The sequence below is a fragment of the Trifolium pratense genome, linkage group LG6, assembly GCF_020283565.1.
Source record: "Trifolium pratense cultivar HEN17-A07 linkage group LG6, ARS_RC_1.1, whole genome shotgun sequence".
Lineage (NCBI taxonomy): Eukaryota > Viridiplantae > Streptophyta > Magnoliopsida > Fabales > Fabaceae > Trifolium > Trifolium pratense.
This window is the reverse complement of record NC_060064.1, coordinates 26,777,824-26,793,156: the sequence shown is the minus strand read 5'-3', so window position 1 is coordinate 26,793,156 and position 15,333 is coordinate 26,777,824. Positions and strand designations below refer to the sequence as shown.

The following is a 15,333-nucleotide window of genomic DNA, read 5'->3' as shown; positions in this document are numbered from 1 at the left end:
TAGTGAATTTAGCTAAGCATATGGACGAGCAAAATATGTGAAAAAAATAATATAATAATAAAACACATAAAGTATATAAGAAACACAGTGATGCTGAGAGTGGGAAAAATTAAACAATAAAATTTCAAGCTAGATTATAAAGCATATTTTCTTCACTATTTAACTTCATTTGCTTCCTTTGAAGTTACAAAATTATTTTGTAAGCACTAAATCTTTTGACTCCTAATTGTTTATAATTTCTTCATATATCAAAACAGAGTAGCTGAACAAAAAAGCAAATAAGTCAGAAAAGCTGATACAGAAAGCAATGTTGAGGGAAGAAAATTCTTCATATGAATCAGTTGTCATGATGACTTAATGATGATTTTGAGAAAAATTCAGTCTCAAGCTGTTAAGCACAAGTCCTAAGATAACTTACCTTTCAACAAATTGAAGCCACACTTTCAACATAATTCTTGGCTAAAAACCAATTTATTTTATTATCACATGTTACCTCTGCTCTGTTATCTCTCAAATCATAGAGAATTAGTTGGCTACTTACAGAGTTTTCAAATATCAGCGTATGACCATTTTCTGAAAGACATAATGGGATTAATTGATAAAATCTCAGCTCACCATACTGACCAAACCTAATATCTACTTGAAGATTCTGATAACTGATTTTGAGGAATTGAGTCCAAGACTGTTCAACTCCAAATTCTGTCATTTTCCATATAACAAAATGAGTTAAGTTGAGAGTGTGAGAAAAACAAAGACAATCCATCAACACAGTAATAATTGGTTCAAAATGTGGAACTTCATCAACACCGCGAGGGGGTGACAATTTCATATATGTCTCCGTAGCAAGATCAAGAGAAATAATCACAAATTGGTCAACAGTTATATCCTTCCGATGATGATAATAATCAATACTCAAATCAGTTTGAATAGCAAACCAATTAACCGTGCCACTCAAATACACTCCTTGATTCACAATTCTAGAGCTAGGAGTAACATGGTGAAATGGAGGAAAGCTTGAAATTGTTCTCCAACTATTATCCCTCAAATTTAAAATTTTAACCTGATGAGTAGGAAACAAGACAACCACCTTATAAGTTGTAGTTGAATTATCATAACAAAATGTGTATCTAAGTGGTGTAAGATATCCAAAGCTAGATCTTAATCGTTTAGATATTGTCTTGGTGGCCGGGTTCCAAATACGGAACCAAATGTTTTTTTGATGTTCAACAACTGTGGATGAATAACCACGTAAACAGAGCAATCCATTGCAAGAACCAATGATTCGAGTACCATCATTGATCTTCAATCGATTGTAAGAGTTTATCGGCATGGTGATGGATAGGTTGTTTATTAAATGATTAAGGGGGAAAGTTACGGCAATGCAATGTGGGCCGAAGCCGGAGATTGTTTGTACTATGTAGTGTTTGTTTTTTGGGGAATGTTGAAGGTGTAGTTTGACGAATGTGGGATCGGAGATGAGTGTTTTCCATTGCTTGCTGACAGACTTGAAACGCATAAGAGATTTGATAGTAAGAAGTGATAGGACTTGGACAATAAGATCATCGGAGAGGAATACATGCGCCATTCTTAAGTCTCTGTGACTGTGTGTGCTCTTATTTTCTAAGAGAATCCTATTTTCTTAGACGAGTGATAGGGTTTCCACATTTGTTCTTTTATTGTACTTATCTTGTAACTCTTTATTATTTTTTAACTAGATAAGTACAATAATTGATTCAAAAAAAAAGATAAGTACAATAATATTATTGATACTTTTCTACGAAAAAAAAATTACAATAGATGTAACAATTAACAAATAAAAAAATGAAATAAAAAAAATAGTAAAAGTAGAAACAATAATAAAGAGTGTTATGAATATGTTGAGAATAATATGATTAAATATCTTTTGAAGATTTTAAATTCAAATATAATCTAACTTTATATTTTTTTTAAGCAAGTTTAACTTTATATTTTTTTAGATGTAATTTAACTTTATATTTAAAATCCATATTATTAAGATTTAAGATTTATATTTTTGTCCTTCAAAATAAAAAAAGATTTATATTTTTGTTCGTCAAAAAAACGATTTATATTCTTTTTTACAATAATTATAGCTCTATTTTTTATGATTAAGAAATTTGTAGCTCTATTAAAAATAATTATAGCTCTATTTTTATTTGTTTTTAAGAGAAAAATTATAGCTCTATTTATCTATATCTATTCTATTCTATAATATATATATATATAGAAAGAGAGAAAGGGGATGTATATTATGAGAAGAATGGTAGAGTTATATGAGAATTTGAGAATGAATTACAACCATTAGATTTAAATGAAAGAGTATGATTAAGAAACTATAGCGTGCTAATCCAAATCTCTCACCACTAGACAAAACCTAGTGACTTGGTTAATCGTAGTTACTAAGAGTTAAAATAGAACTTACTAATACTAGATTAGTTATTTTGCAAATGAACTGTCGCAATTTTAAATTTTGATATGCTTGATATGTTGTCCAAACTGAATTATATTTAATTTCTCACAAAGTATATCCTTCAAATTGGAGATCTTATGATTTGAAATGCACTCCTCAAACTATTTGATTTCTAAATGAGATTTTTCTTCTATAAAGTGATAAATTAACGGATCAGAACAATTTGCAAAAACACTGTCGACTAACTAGATGCCTATAACATATCCATATGAAGTGAAAGATTAAGATCGAACTGAACTAACAAGCGACATTGATGTATCCAGTAGTGTCGAACTTATCTTGATCAACTTTACTTCCTTAGGTTGCCAGGTCACTCTCAATCTCCTCGCATGTTGGATTCAATCTTTTTGTAATCTAAATAATAGCCGTAACTTTTTTATGACCTGATTCCTCAAATATGTTAAAAAGAAAAACAACTTAAAGTTATTGGCACATATTAAGCACACAAAAGTTTTCAATTTTTGGAATTTAGAAGATAATAAGATGTATCATAAATAATTACTACCTGAGCTAGCAGGGACTCGAGCGATCTGACTTAATTTGCAGTCGACAACAATGCTGGAAAGTAATATGCATCATATCTCTTCAATTTAGAAGATATTTTTGGTTGATCTTTAATTATTTGAAGTTGAGAGAAGGAGAGAAGTTGAATATGATGAAAGTAGCTGAATATGGTAAAATGATTTTTGTTGAGTGATTCTATTACAATAAGGGAAAATTACAATAACCTCCCCTAAAGTCTTTTAAAATGACACTGACCTCTCCCGAAGTTCTCTTAAAATAAATTACACCTCCCACTTCACTAAACCACGACGGAACATTCCTACTGTCATTACTAAATTAGTTGGCTTAGTAAACATGATAGCAGTATAGCACCTGAATTGATATTCTAAATACAGTAAAAATACAAGCTTCCAGAAATTGATATAAGCTTTTAGAAATTGAAAATGGAACAATCTTGATGAATCTTGAAAGCAATTGATTCTCACCATGAGAGAAGCAGAGCTTAATCCGTCTTCCTTCGTGTGACCATTGAATTCGAAGCTTGAATTGTTGGATTCTTGAGCAACTTTTTCTTGATTCTTTTTCTCTATGATGATTGACAGAAGATTTCTGCCGATATCAAACGGTTTCTTCCCTCTATCCCAAGGCATCCACCACAATTGAACGTTACAACAAATTTTGCAAGCAGTGAACGACGAAATCGAATTAGCTCTTCCGTCGGGATCAAAATCGACGATGCACTCATCATGTAGATCGAAAGGCCAAACCTGATTGTTGATTGCGGTGTCATTGATATGTTGTTTCTGTTTTCCAACGTAGAACCAAGATCGTAACGGAACTCTACCTTTGACCTGATTCTCCGATTGCTTGATTTCTGCAGAAACGCGAAATTCAGATTCGTTGTGGTTCAATCCCTTGATGGCTTCAGAAGCCACAACTTCAGAATCAAGATTCTTCGATTTCTCGTCGTCTTCCGAAGGGGCAAATGCAGATTCATTGTTGCAATTTCCCCGAACTTGATGGTGAATCCATCAATTGTTGGCTTGATTGGAGTGATTGAAGCAGATTGAACGGTGGAAAGGTCTGAATTCCCGAAACTGCCAAAAAATATGTGATTGCAGAGGGTTGAAGGTTGAATTTCTGATGCAGAAACCTCCATAGCTGCAGCACGAAAAAGATCTTCGTCTTTCTCAATGGCTGAATCGAAATCGGCAGCGGAATCTTCGTCTTCATCCCTTGGGTATCGCTTTGATACCATGTTATGAATCATGGAATCGAAGGGATAAAAATCATATATGTCAGCAAGATAGAGTGCATAGGAGTATTCATGAGGAAAATACCCATAAGAATTCATATTGAATGAATGTAGATTAATAAAAGAATGAGTAAAATGTACAATAGAGTAGCTTATTTATAGGACTATTTGGAGTAACTAACTCCCTAACTAACTTTCTAACCTCCAAACTAACTTGGTAACCTATCAACTAACTCTAGTTGATTAACTAACTATCTATATTCTTAACACCAGAGTTGTCGACATGTGTTAAAAAATTCTATGTCAACAGTTTTTTTTCCAAAATAATCCATCAGGACCAAGAAATGCAAAAGAGAGCAAATGTGGGACTAAAACCGCTCATTTGAAACTACGAGGGCCAAAATTGCACAATTAAGAAACGAGGGGCCAAACTGCAATTTAGCCTAATTAAAAATTAAATAATTATTTTTTATGCCCAAAAATTCAATATCCGATGGAAATAATATTTATCTTAAATACTTGACCCAAAAAAATAATATTTATCTTAGAATTTTTTAGCTTATGCAAACAGCTTATGCGATATAAATTAGGTTTTATGCTATTTTATAAGTTCACACTAGTAAAATAGTATTTTTATAAGCTATTTTATCATAAAGTATCTTGACAAACTTATAATAATACATAAAAATTGCATAAGTCATTTGCATAAGCTTAAAAATAAGATAATCCAAACGGACCCTTAGTCCAAGTGGTAAGGGTTTTGATCATTTTAAACATAGTGTCAGGAGTTCGATTCTTGGCTCATGTGTACCGAGAAAATTTGATTTGAATTAGAGAACCCATCTTGTGTGCCCCACGGGTTCTCCGATAGAAATTAGTCATCGTTAATGGCGGTGAAAAGTTTATGTTTCTTTTTTTATAACAAAGTTTATGTTTCTTTTTTTGGACAAATGGTTTAATGGCGTAGAATTAGGCATGAAAATAAATCATAATCTTCATTCTTGTTCATCTATCCCAAAGTAGTCATTTTTCATTTTCGGACATATTTAAAGGCAACAACTTGAATTCAACTTCAACCCTCATTCACATTTACGTTTTATTCATGATATCTAGAATTTGTTGATTTGTTCTTAAGTTGGAAATTCTGATATGTGTGTTTTGAGTTTTTAGATTGTTGGTTTTAATTTATGAAAAATACTAAATAGTATTTTTGAGGCATTAGCTAAGGATCTTAAATATAGTAAAAATATTGAAACTTAGTTAATCTTTTAAGAGTGTAAGAAATGCTATCTTCAATATAAAATTTCCTTTTTCTTTCTTTAACTAGTGCCTTAGGGGCACTATTTAGTATACCCTTATTTTATTTATTTTTTGGTTGAAGACGAAGAGAACTAGAGAAGAAGGTTTATAATTGATTTTGCAGGATAAAATTATTTAAGAGGAGAGATGAAGATGGAGATGAATATCATGAATTTTTTTTGGATTTGAGTTTGAAGATGATAAATAGGATGATATTCATTTTTTTATGAAGATTGATGAACATGTTGATGACGAGGATTATTTTATTTTGAAACCCTTTTCTACATTACAAAACTCTTTATCATCCTCAGGAGCAACCCAAAGGAACCCTTTCCCAGATGCCTCAATCTCACTCCCTATTTAGCTGACGTGGACTCCCAAAGTTGAGCCAATTCACACACTCATCACCATCATCATCATCATAAATAACCAACACAAATACCATCACCAATATGATTGCAAACAATGTCATTTTGAATGATGAGAAAAATATTCAAAAGTGTACTCTTAAGCAGATTAGTAAACAAAATGAATATAGAAAACTTAGGCAGATTATGAAACGCACTCCTCACAAAACTATATCCTTCAAAATGTAGATCTTATAATTTGAAACGCACTCCTCTAACTATTTGATTTCTAAATGAGCTTTTTCTTCTAGAAAGTTATGAATTAACGGATCAGAACAATAAATGTAACAATGCAAAAACACTGTCGACTAACTAGATGCCTATAAACATATCCATATGAAGTGAAAGATTAAGATCGAACTGAACTAACCAGCGACATTGATGTATCCAGTAGTGTCGAACTTATCTTGATCAACTTTACTTCCTTAGGTTGCCAGGGCACTTAATGATGTTGGATTCAATCTTTTTGTAATCTAAATAATTACTACCTGAACTAGCAGGGACTCGAGCGATCTGACTTAATCAGCAGTTGAGAACTACGCTGGAAAGTAATATACATCATATATCTTCAACGTATCCTAATCCTCCTCCTACGGTTGTTGGGATTCTTCAGCAAGGCAAAGATCTATGCCACAAAGAAGCTAACCTCTCCCCTAAGTTCTCTTAAAATAAATTACACCTACCTCTTCAATTAACAATGTTTGTTTTCAAAACTTGAAAGGTCACGACTTTCCTACACTAAACCACCACCGAACATTCCTGCTGTCATTGTTACAAGCTTCTCAAATCTCAAAATCTTTTCTAAATTAGTTGGCTTAATAAAAATGATAGCAGTATAGCACCTGAATTATGTCTTTGCCAATACCAAAGTGAATATTTGGGAACTTGAATTAGCAATACTAAATTGTCATAAAAGGCAATATCAGAAAATACAGTCTCATTGTCTGTCCCTTTTTCATAGAACAAAAATAATCCAGCGAAAATGAAATAGAGAGACAAACTTGTGAGAACACAAACTCAAGCAATCAATATAATGAACAAATACGAAATTAACTCAACATACAAGAATGAAGGAGACAGTTTCAGGCGGTCTTTTGGGTTGTTTTCACAGTGGAAGGAAAGTTTAAAGCGCTGATTCTTTAAAGGAAATGAAAAGGCTCAATCTCATAACAAGTAACCTGCAATGTTTAATCTTAAAAGAATTGACGGAAGTTAAACAGTGTTAAAAGGTAGGGGAGGTTAGTGTTTAGTAGGAAAATAGAAGGGGTGTGAGTTATATTTACAATTACCTCAGGAGAGGTTAGGTGAGTGTAGTTTTCCCTTACAATAATCATATTCATAAAACCAATCACAATTAGGCTGTGTCACCTAACATAATAGCCTGTGAGGTAAACTCCTCACTGTTCACAAAGTATCAACAATGACACTAAGAACAGAATACATATTACTACTCACCCCTCAAGCAGAATGCAAAGAAAGAAACTTAAGAAACTTAGTTGTTGAGGACCATGTACCTGCACCCGCTACAATGGTTTCAAACTTGGATAACATGGAATTTGATTGGGAGAAAATGGTTGATAGAAATAGCAATTTAAATCGATGGAAAAAATCTCAAAAAAAGTCAAGGAAGATCATCCAACCATAGATTACGGAAATAATATTAAGCATATTTTATGCAGCAACAGAAATATTTCTATTGAAGAGTTAGAGACTTCCCACTGGCCCTTACACAAAGAGTAGAGTTGCAAAACAACACATATTTTGGGGTAAATTACTACAAATGCTTTCAAAGAGGTACAAAAGAGGCAATAAAAGACGGCTATAAATGTCTTAAACAAAATTAGTACTAAAACTAACGAAAATGTAGCTCCAATGAGACTCTTTTTTCCTTTCTTCCTACTATCCTACCATCAACCATGAATAACGCCAGATGTGCTTGAAGTTGACGGTGTGGTCCTGTGATTCAAAAGAGATTCATATTAGACAAGAGATAGAAACATCAAAATACGAAATGTGGATAAAGAAATTAGTTTCAAGTTTCAGCCTTGATGCCGACAAGCCAATACCACAAGTGACCAGATGAATGTGATATTAAAAAAATAAATAAAGAAATTAGTTTCCAGTTTCAACCTTGATGCCGACATGCCAATACGACAAATGACCGGACGGCGATATCATTATCAGTACAAAAACAAAATAATACTAGCTTCCAAAATTAGTGTGGAAGGATATGCTTAATATCTATATAGATAAGTGATAACCTAGATCAAACATTGTAATAGCATTAGTAAAAAGTCATGGTAACAGGATCACTCTATTTATTCAGTCATAACACAGTTGGTACTCATTCCAAAGCTCTGTTCACCCATAGGTAACAAAGAAGGTTGGTTCACAATCATACATTCAGCCAGTTTAAAAATTAACACAATACAAAGTACAAACACACTCATTATCTATAACAAACTTTTGAGTAAATGAAATTAGTATCAGTTTTGTATAAAATGTTCTGAAGACTAACCAAATAAAGATCATTCAAGAGTCATTAAATTTCCTTTTGGGAGGATCGGCTTCTAGCTATAGGTAATACAAAAACAAAGAAACAACATAAGTACTAAGCTCAGGGAAAAAAGTACTCACACTCACACCATCTAATATTGAGAAATGACTAGGAGTTTTTTTATTACATAAGAAATGACTAGGATTTGAAAACAACGTACATGGATTTTAAAAATAAAATAAAAATTGAACAATTAAATCATTGAAGAGGAACTTACTTTCAACGTGTTGAAACCAAGCTTTCAACATAATCATGGGAAAACATCCACATAATTTCATTGTTAGTTTTAATTTGCTCTACTATATTATCTCTCCAATTATAGACAATTGCATGCTGAGGTTTGAATAAGCTTTCATCAGCATAGCCTTCTTGATTGCTTGCCATTATCAGTGTGTTGCTACTCTCAGAAGCCCACAATGGAAGTAGGAACAATTGAGAATCATATGCTAGCGAATTACTAATGCCATAATCAATTTGAAGATTCTGAAAACTAATTTTGAGGAATTGAGTCCAAGACTCTTGAACTCCAAATTCCATCATCTTCCATAAAACAAAATGGGTTTCCTTGAAACGGTGAGAAAAACATAGACAATCCATCAATACAGTAACCGATGGTTCAACAGGTGGTACTTCAACAAAACCACTAGGTGGGAGCAACTGTCGATAAGTCTCCGTAGCCAGATCAAGAGACACAATCACAAATTGATCGACGGTGATATCATTCCATTCATATTCTATCTTATTTCGAATAGCCAACCAGTTAATAGCGCCACTCACATATACACCACGATTATTATATTGATGACAACCGAGTTGTTGTCGGGGATGAAGGTCAAAAGGCACAACAGGAAAACTTTGAATATCTCTCCAAACATTATCCCTGAAACTGAAAACCTTCACCTTGTTGGCCGTGAAGGCCACCACCTTATAAGTGTCAGTCAAATTATCATAACCAAATGTGAAACGGAAAAGTTCAGTTATATGACCTAATTTTTCAGATAGTGTCTTTGTGGCTGGGTTCCATAAACGGAACCAAATGCTATGATTAGGGTACCAACTAGTGTGCATGCAGATCAATCCATTGCAGGAACCAACGATGTGAGAGCAATCCATATTCCCCAATTGGTAGTATGGATCATTGGGAATGGTGATATTCCTCAATCGATAATATGGATAGCGAAATTCACTCGGAGTTTCTACCAGATGACTTACAGGAAAGGGTACGACACTGCAATCAAAGTCTTCGTCTGGGCTGTTCCATTGCGGAAGTAGTAAGAGCTGGCTGTTCCGCGGCGACCGTTGAAGATGCAATTTGGCAAAGGAAGGATCGTCGGAGATCAGGGTTTTCCATGATTTGCAGACACATTTCATTTGCATCAGAGTTTTCACAGAAAGCCGTGAAAGAATGTCTGCGATGAGTTCAAAGAGGAGGACCATCAGCGACGTTGGAGCTGCCTTTGAATGCGGAGACTTTGCCGGAGGAGAATTCATGAGAGGCAGCTAGCTATGTGAGCTACGCGGTGTTGTTGAAATTGCAGAAGAAAGTGTTGGAACCCTAGAAAAGTGTTTGTGCGTGACTATTGCGTCTTCTTCACAGGGATATGAAAGCTTCCGAAACAATTTTTGGGTATTAATTAAAAATTAAAATAATCATTTTCCCAAAAATTCAATATCTAATAGAAATAATATAGAAATAATATAAAATAAATAAAAAATATATATAGAAATAATATAAGATAAATACCAAAATAAAAATAAAAAATGTATTCATAAAAATAGGAACAAAACAAAAACAATAATTAAAAAAATTATAGAAAGTTTAGTCTATAATAAAACTTACAAAAAGAGTAAAATGAATATTAATAGACATAAAAATATGAATATATACTACTTAGGGCCTGTTAGAATTAACTTATTTTTGAGTTTATGCAAACAGCTTATGCAATTTTTATGTATTATTATAAGTTTGTCATGGTAGTGGGCTGGAACCTCTTGCTATCAGAACTGACCCCCGAACCAGATTAAACTGGTGGTGAAAAATAAAAAAAATAAAAAATAAGTTTGTCATGGTAATTTATGATAAAATAGCTTATAAAAATACAATTTTCACTAGTGTGAACTTATAAAATAGCTATCTTAATGGGCCCTAAATGTACTTATAAGATTTTAACATTTTTTAATAAAATATAATATTTTAACATCTACTACTAATCTACCAAATATGATAACATCAAATAAATTATTCCATAAAATAATCGAATAATTACAACAAATTAATTATAATTGTTTAAAAATATGCACAGAACAATAGTTTTATACTAAAACTGTTATGAATAATTAAGTTATAGTGGATGTTCATCCTTGGTCTTCCATGTTCCTAAACTCCCATTAGTGGATGACTTGTTAAGTGACCTTTGATCTTTCACTTGCTCACTTGTATCATATAAATAAGACTCATATTATAGTGTAAAGACACACATATGAAGAGAATCATACAAAGTTTTTATCTTCTCTATCTTTACTCTCTAGCTATCTTAGTTTATTTCTAACACGTTATGAACACGAAGCTCTAACAATACAACCTGAGGTAATATTGATTCATGCTTGTTCTTCTTGATATTATTTGCGATGTTCTTTTCTTGCATTTATTTCAAAGTTTTAGTGTAGGATGTCCTAACTTGCATCACTGTTCGCTTAAGTATCTATTTTCTACTTGGCAAATGTTAAATCTTTTTGGATGTGCTTAATTCTATGGGATTTTTAATAGTGATAATCCTCATTTCTATGGAATTTAAACTAATAGTGAACACAGCCTGGGTGAAGATACTAAACTAAGAAAATTCCAGAAGAATTATATAGTCTGGTTCCCAAAGAATTAAGAAAAATCGATTTTATTTGTCTATATAAATTCCAGAAGAATTCAATAGTCTAATTATTGAGAGAACATAAAAAACTCAATTTTTATTCTCTATGAATTTCAGAATAATTCAATAGTCTAGTCCATGAAGAATTTAGAGAAATCTCAATTTATGAATTTTAGAAGAATTCAATTGTCATATATCCTTGATGGATTTTTATATAGTTCTTGAAGAACGTATATAGCACAAGATTATATTATAGAATTAATCTCAATATGCCGCTTTCTTTTGTTTATCCTGATTTGTTTACTTAGTCTAAATTGATTTTACAATTATTTATTTCTGAATAAAATAAACGTTTAAGTATTTTTTTTTCCTAAATTAAAACGAAGTGACATTGTTCATAATGTGAGTAGTATAAATTCTCATCAATTTATTGGACGACTAATATATTATCTATTTGACGAGTTTATCTTAGAAATATTTGATGATTTCAAACTCATGAAACATTTGAAAAAATGATTTTTGTTGTCTTACTTTTATATACATGTTCATTTGTGAAATATTAGCAAAGATAAAATTTTGAGCAATTTTGAAGGCAATTGAAAATTAAAATCCTTGCACTTTATTATTTATATAAGTAGAGTCAATTGTTTCTAGAGTATTTTATATTGATATAATGATTTTTTGACTTATGAACTGTTTGAGATGACACTGTAAAAGATTTAATGATACTATATTAAAAACTACCCTAAATTACTACTACTAAAAAGATCATATAGTTGATAAAATGGATCTTCACTCTTATGTCTTATCTAACATTAAACCTTCATAGGAACAGATTCACATCAAATTAGAAAAGTTTTCATCATAGTTAAGTGTTCCAACATAAACCATATTAAAAAACTAGTACATATATTTTACCATGATCATATACATTACATTAGCATTAACATTAATTAGTCTGAAGTACCCTATCAAGACTAATCTGCTTGAGTGATTGAACAAGGTTAGTGAGATTGTGGTAAGAGGATCCACCTTCTTGAACTGCTTTACAAGCTTTATCCCGCATTTCTTTTGCTCGTTTTCTGATCATTGAGCTATCACCATCTTCCATGACTCTCCTCACAGCTTTCTCAATTCGTTTCCGGCTCACCACCTTGTTCCTCGCACCAAAGGGCGATAAGCTCCACTCACATCCGCCCACTTCCACCCCAATCCTAAGCACCTCTGTCACCAACCTCTCATTCAAAAACTGGTCACTAAATCTGAATATGCAAATGAACTATATGATCAATAACATTGAAAGAAACATCCAAAACGTTCACCTCATGTAAATTTTTTAAAATACATGCAAAGACAAAAAAAATGTAATGACACAAAAAACATGCAACCACAAAAATTGGGATATGGATTTCCTGCATTTTGATACTCTACATTCATGTAGTCAAAGCTAACAGTTGGATCAAGATACAAAACATGCAAAATTTTATTTATTTATATATTTATTAATATCCAGAATGCCGAACTTAAAATCTGAATCTGAATTGTCTGATCTCGATGATCCAACTATCACCGATACATTGACTTCGAGAATGTAGACTCTCCTAACACTATAAAAGACATACAAAGTATAAAAATCATTGAACCAGAGATCAAACTGATGACTGGTGAGATTTTCAAGTCATACTCATAGTTCAATTGGTTCGACTATAGTAGAATTGGGCGACAAAAATTGAGATCAAACTAACTGACAAACTGGCTGGAGTTGAACTAGTCTATTCCTATAGATTTTAAAAACATACATAAAAATAACAAAAAGTATCTTTTTATAAATTCAGTATCCGACCTAACGAACCCACTTGGGTTGGTGCATTGGTATTGGCTTGGGACCTGGGAGTGTGCTCCTCTTGAGGTCTGAGGTTCGATTCTCTCTGGCGCCAATTTGGGTTGGCTAATTTAGCTTCTTCAAAAAAAATTTACTAACGGTAATATAGGACTCCGTTGAAGTCAAAACAAAGTTAAACTCTTTATGGACTGACCCAACAAAGATATACCTGGGCATGGTGATCATGGGAACTCCAGCACATATCCCCTCAGCCACAGAATTCCAACCACAATGAGTTAAAAATCCTCCAATTGCATGATGCTTCAAGATCAACCTCTGATTCACCCATCTTCTCACCACCATCCCTCTCTTAAAACTCAAACTCTCTTCCACCACACAAAACTCTTCATCATCCTCAGGAACCACCCAAAGAAACCCTTTCCCAGAAGCCTCAATCCCTCTCCCTATCTCCATATACTGCTCCCTATTCAAACGACACAAACTCCCAAAACATATATAAACCACCGAGTTCGCTTCCCTCGAATTAAGCCAACTCAGACATGCATCACCATCACCATCACCATCACCACCATCATCACCAATACCATTACAACAGTTAAAATGATCCATCATTAGTGAAGTGATACCAATGTGCCAAACTTTAACACCAGTAACTTTTTGGTAATACTCAATGTACTCTTGTTCAAGCTCAACAAACGAATTAACAATGATACCATGATGTTTTCCATTGTGTTTAGCATTTAAAACAGGACGAGAAAGAGTGTGAAATTCATTTGATGGATTAACAGGTAAAGTGATAGTATGTGGAAGATTACCAGGAACAACAAAAGGAAGTGATGATTGTGATAACACATTTGGATTATTATTTATAGCTTCAAAAATGCAAGATACAAAAATAGGCATAGGATCAAAGGGTATAACAGGAATTTCAAGATTTGAAAAACTGAACATGATGTCTGGAACAAAAACATCAGGTGGGTTTTGTTGTAAAAAGGTTTGAACTTGAGGGATGAGAAGATTGGTTGCAATGTGTATTTTGAGTGCAGTTTGAGGGTCACGTGCTGATGAGAGATTTTCGATGCCATTAAGGTTAAGATTGTTAGAGGGGAAGTTTAAGATATGAATGTTGAGTTTGTTTTTGTTTTGGTTTGGGATGAGTTTGGTGTTTGAAGGTGTTGTGAGGATGGTCACGTGATGACCACGTGTAGTGAAGATTTGAGCTAGGTTGATCATTGGGTTCATGTGTCCTGGTGATGGGTATGGGAGGAAGTAGATTTTGAGAGGATTTGAGTTTGATGATTTTGAGTTGCATGATTCTTCCATTGTATGCTATGGTCCTATGGATGAGTTGGTTGAAGGGAAGAACAAAACATAGAAAAGAGTATAGAAAGGTTGTCTATAACGAAATAAATATAAACTCTTTCTCTGTTTTTTTTTATCACCCTATTCATTGATCGTCTAATTTGGTTTGAGGTCATTTTGCATCAACTAGTTTTAACCTCTTTCTATTTGTAGATACAAGGATTGAATTATGGTCTTTCATCAATCACCACTGAACTGGTAAATTGTTTGAGTTAATCACCTTATTCTCACTTGTTAACTAAAGTCTAGTTAAAATTTATTTTACTCAAATATGTCGATTATAGTTGTTTGAGTTTTTTTTTCTTTTCCAATTATTGTTTGTTTGAGCTAATCATCTTATTTAACTAATAAGTTCACAAATCTCGATAGAAATATCAAATTTTTTACTCATCTCTTTGTAATATAAAAATAAAATAACTGTTTAGAAATTCTAAAATTATTTTTGAGTCATCTTTTCGCGTGACATAAGTTTATATTTCTTGTAAACACGTGTAAAGAAACTCAAAGCAAGGAAACAAAAAGTGTTGAAGTGATCAAGGTACGTGTGAGACTGGCCTTATAGTATGATTATATGATTGAAAGGAAAAGTTTGGGGTACCAATAAGGAATTGCAAAGTATATAAATGAAGTTTTTGGTTCTTTCTTTGTTCACATGAAGGGAATATTTCCTGTGTTCTGTAAGAGATTTATGGGTACTCCTCGCCTCTGTTTTATAATTTTGGTGTTTTTAGCTTTTTATCATGTAGTACAATGC

At 32.7% G+C, this 15,333-nt stretch overlaps 3 protein-coding genes and 1 long non-coding RNA gene across 5 annotated transcripts; all 4 read right to left on the bottom strand.

Annotated features, from left to right (window-relative positions):
* Nucleotides 1-421: 421 nt before the first annotated feature.
* On the bottom strand, nucleotides 422-2,320 carry LOC123892012 (F-box protein CPR1-like). The gene is made up of 4 exons (XM_045941868.1): nucleotides 2,315-2,320; nucleotides 1,771-1,774; nucleotides 1,443-1,638; nucleotides 422-1,229 (listed from the first exon to the last, which is right to left on the bottom strand). The coding sequence occupies exons 1-4, from the start codon at nucleotides 2,318-2,320 to the stop codon at nucleotides 422-424; spliced, it is 1,014 nt and encodes a 337-aa protein (XP_045797824.1).
* Nucleotides 2,321-2,622: 302 nt separating this feature from the next.
* LOC123891538 lies at nucleotides 2,623-6,918 on the bottom strand. The gene is made up of 3 exons (XR_006803148.1): nucleotides 6,324-6,918; nucleotides 2,994-3,153; nucleotides 2,623-2,878 (listed from the first exon to the last, which is right to left on the bottom strand). It is a non-coding gene; the product is annotated as an uncharacterized LOC123891538 (long non-coding RNA).
* Nucleotides 6,919-7,574: 656 nt separating this feature from the next.
* On the bottom strand, nucleotides 7,575-10,158 carry LOC123891537 (F-box/kelch-repeat protein At3g23880-like). 2 transcript variants are annotated; one of them, XR_006803147.1, is made up of 3 exons: nucleotides 8,728-10,121; nucleotides 8,472-8,527; nucleotides 7,575-7,909 (listed from the first exon to the last, which is right to left on the bottom strand). XR_006803147.1 is itself a non-coding variant. In XM_045941419.1 (2 exons), the coding sequence occupies exon 1, from the start codon at nucleotides 9,999-10,001 to the stop codon at nucleotides 8,730-8,732; it is 1,272 nt and encodes a 423-aa protein (XP_045797375.1). In that variant the 5' UTR covers nucleotides 10,002-10,158; the 3' UTR covers nucleotides 7,575-7,909; nucleotides 8,728-8,729. The 2 variants fall into 2 exon arrangements, 1 of the variants encoding a protein (XP_045797375.1); XM_045941419.1 differs by lacking the exon at nucleotides 8,472-8,527 and having other exon boundaries at nucleotides 8,728-10,158.
* A 2,060-nt stretch (nucleotides 10,159-12,218) lies between these two features.
* Nucleotides 12,219-14,764, bottom strand: LOC123891307 (UDP-glycosyltransferase 73C4-like). Its single transcript, XM_045941143.1, has 2 exons — nucleotides 13,426-14,764; nucleotides 12,219-12,636 (listed from the first exon to the last, which is right to left on the bottom strand). Exons 1-2 carry the CDS (start codon nucleotides 14,538-14,540, stop codon nucleotides 12,324-12,326), a joined length of 1,428 nt encoding a protein of 475 aa, XP_045797099.1. The 5' UTR covers nucleotides 14,541-14,764; the 3' UTR covers nucleotides 12,219-12,323.
* Nucleotides 14,765-15,333: the final 569 nt, after the last annotated feature.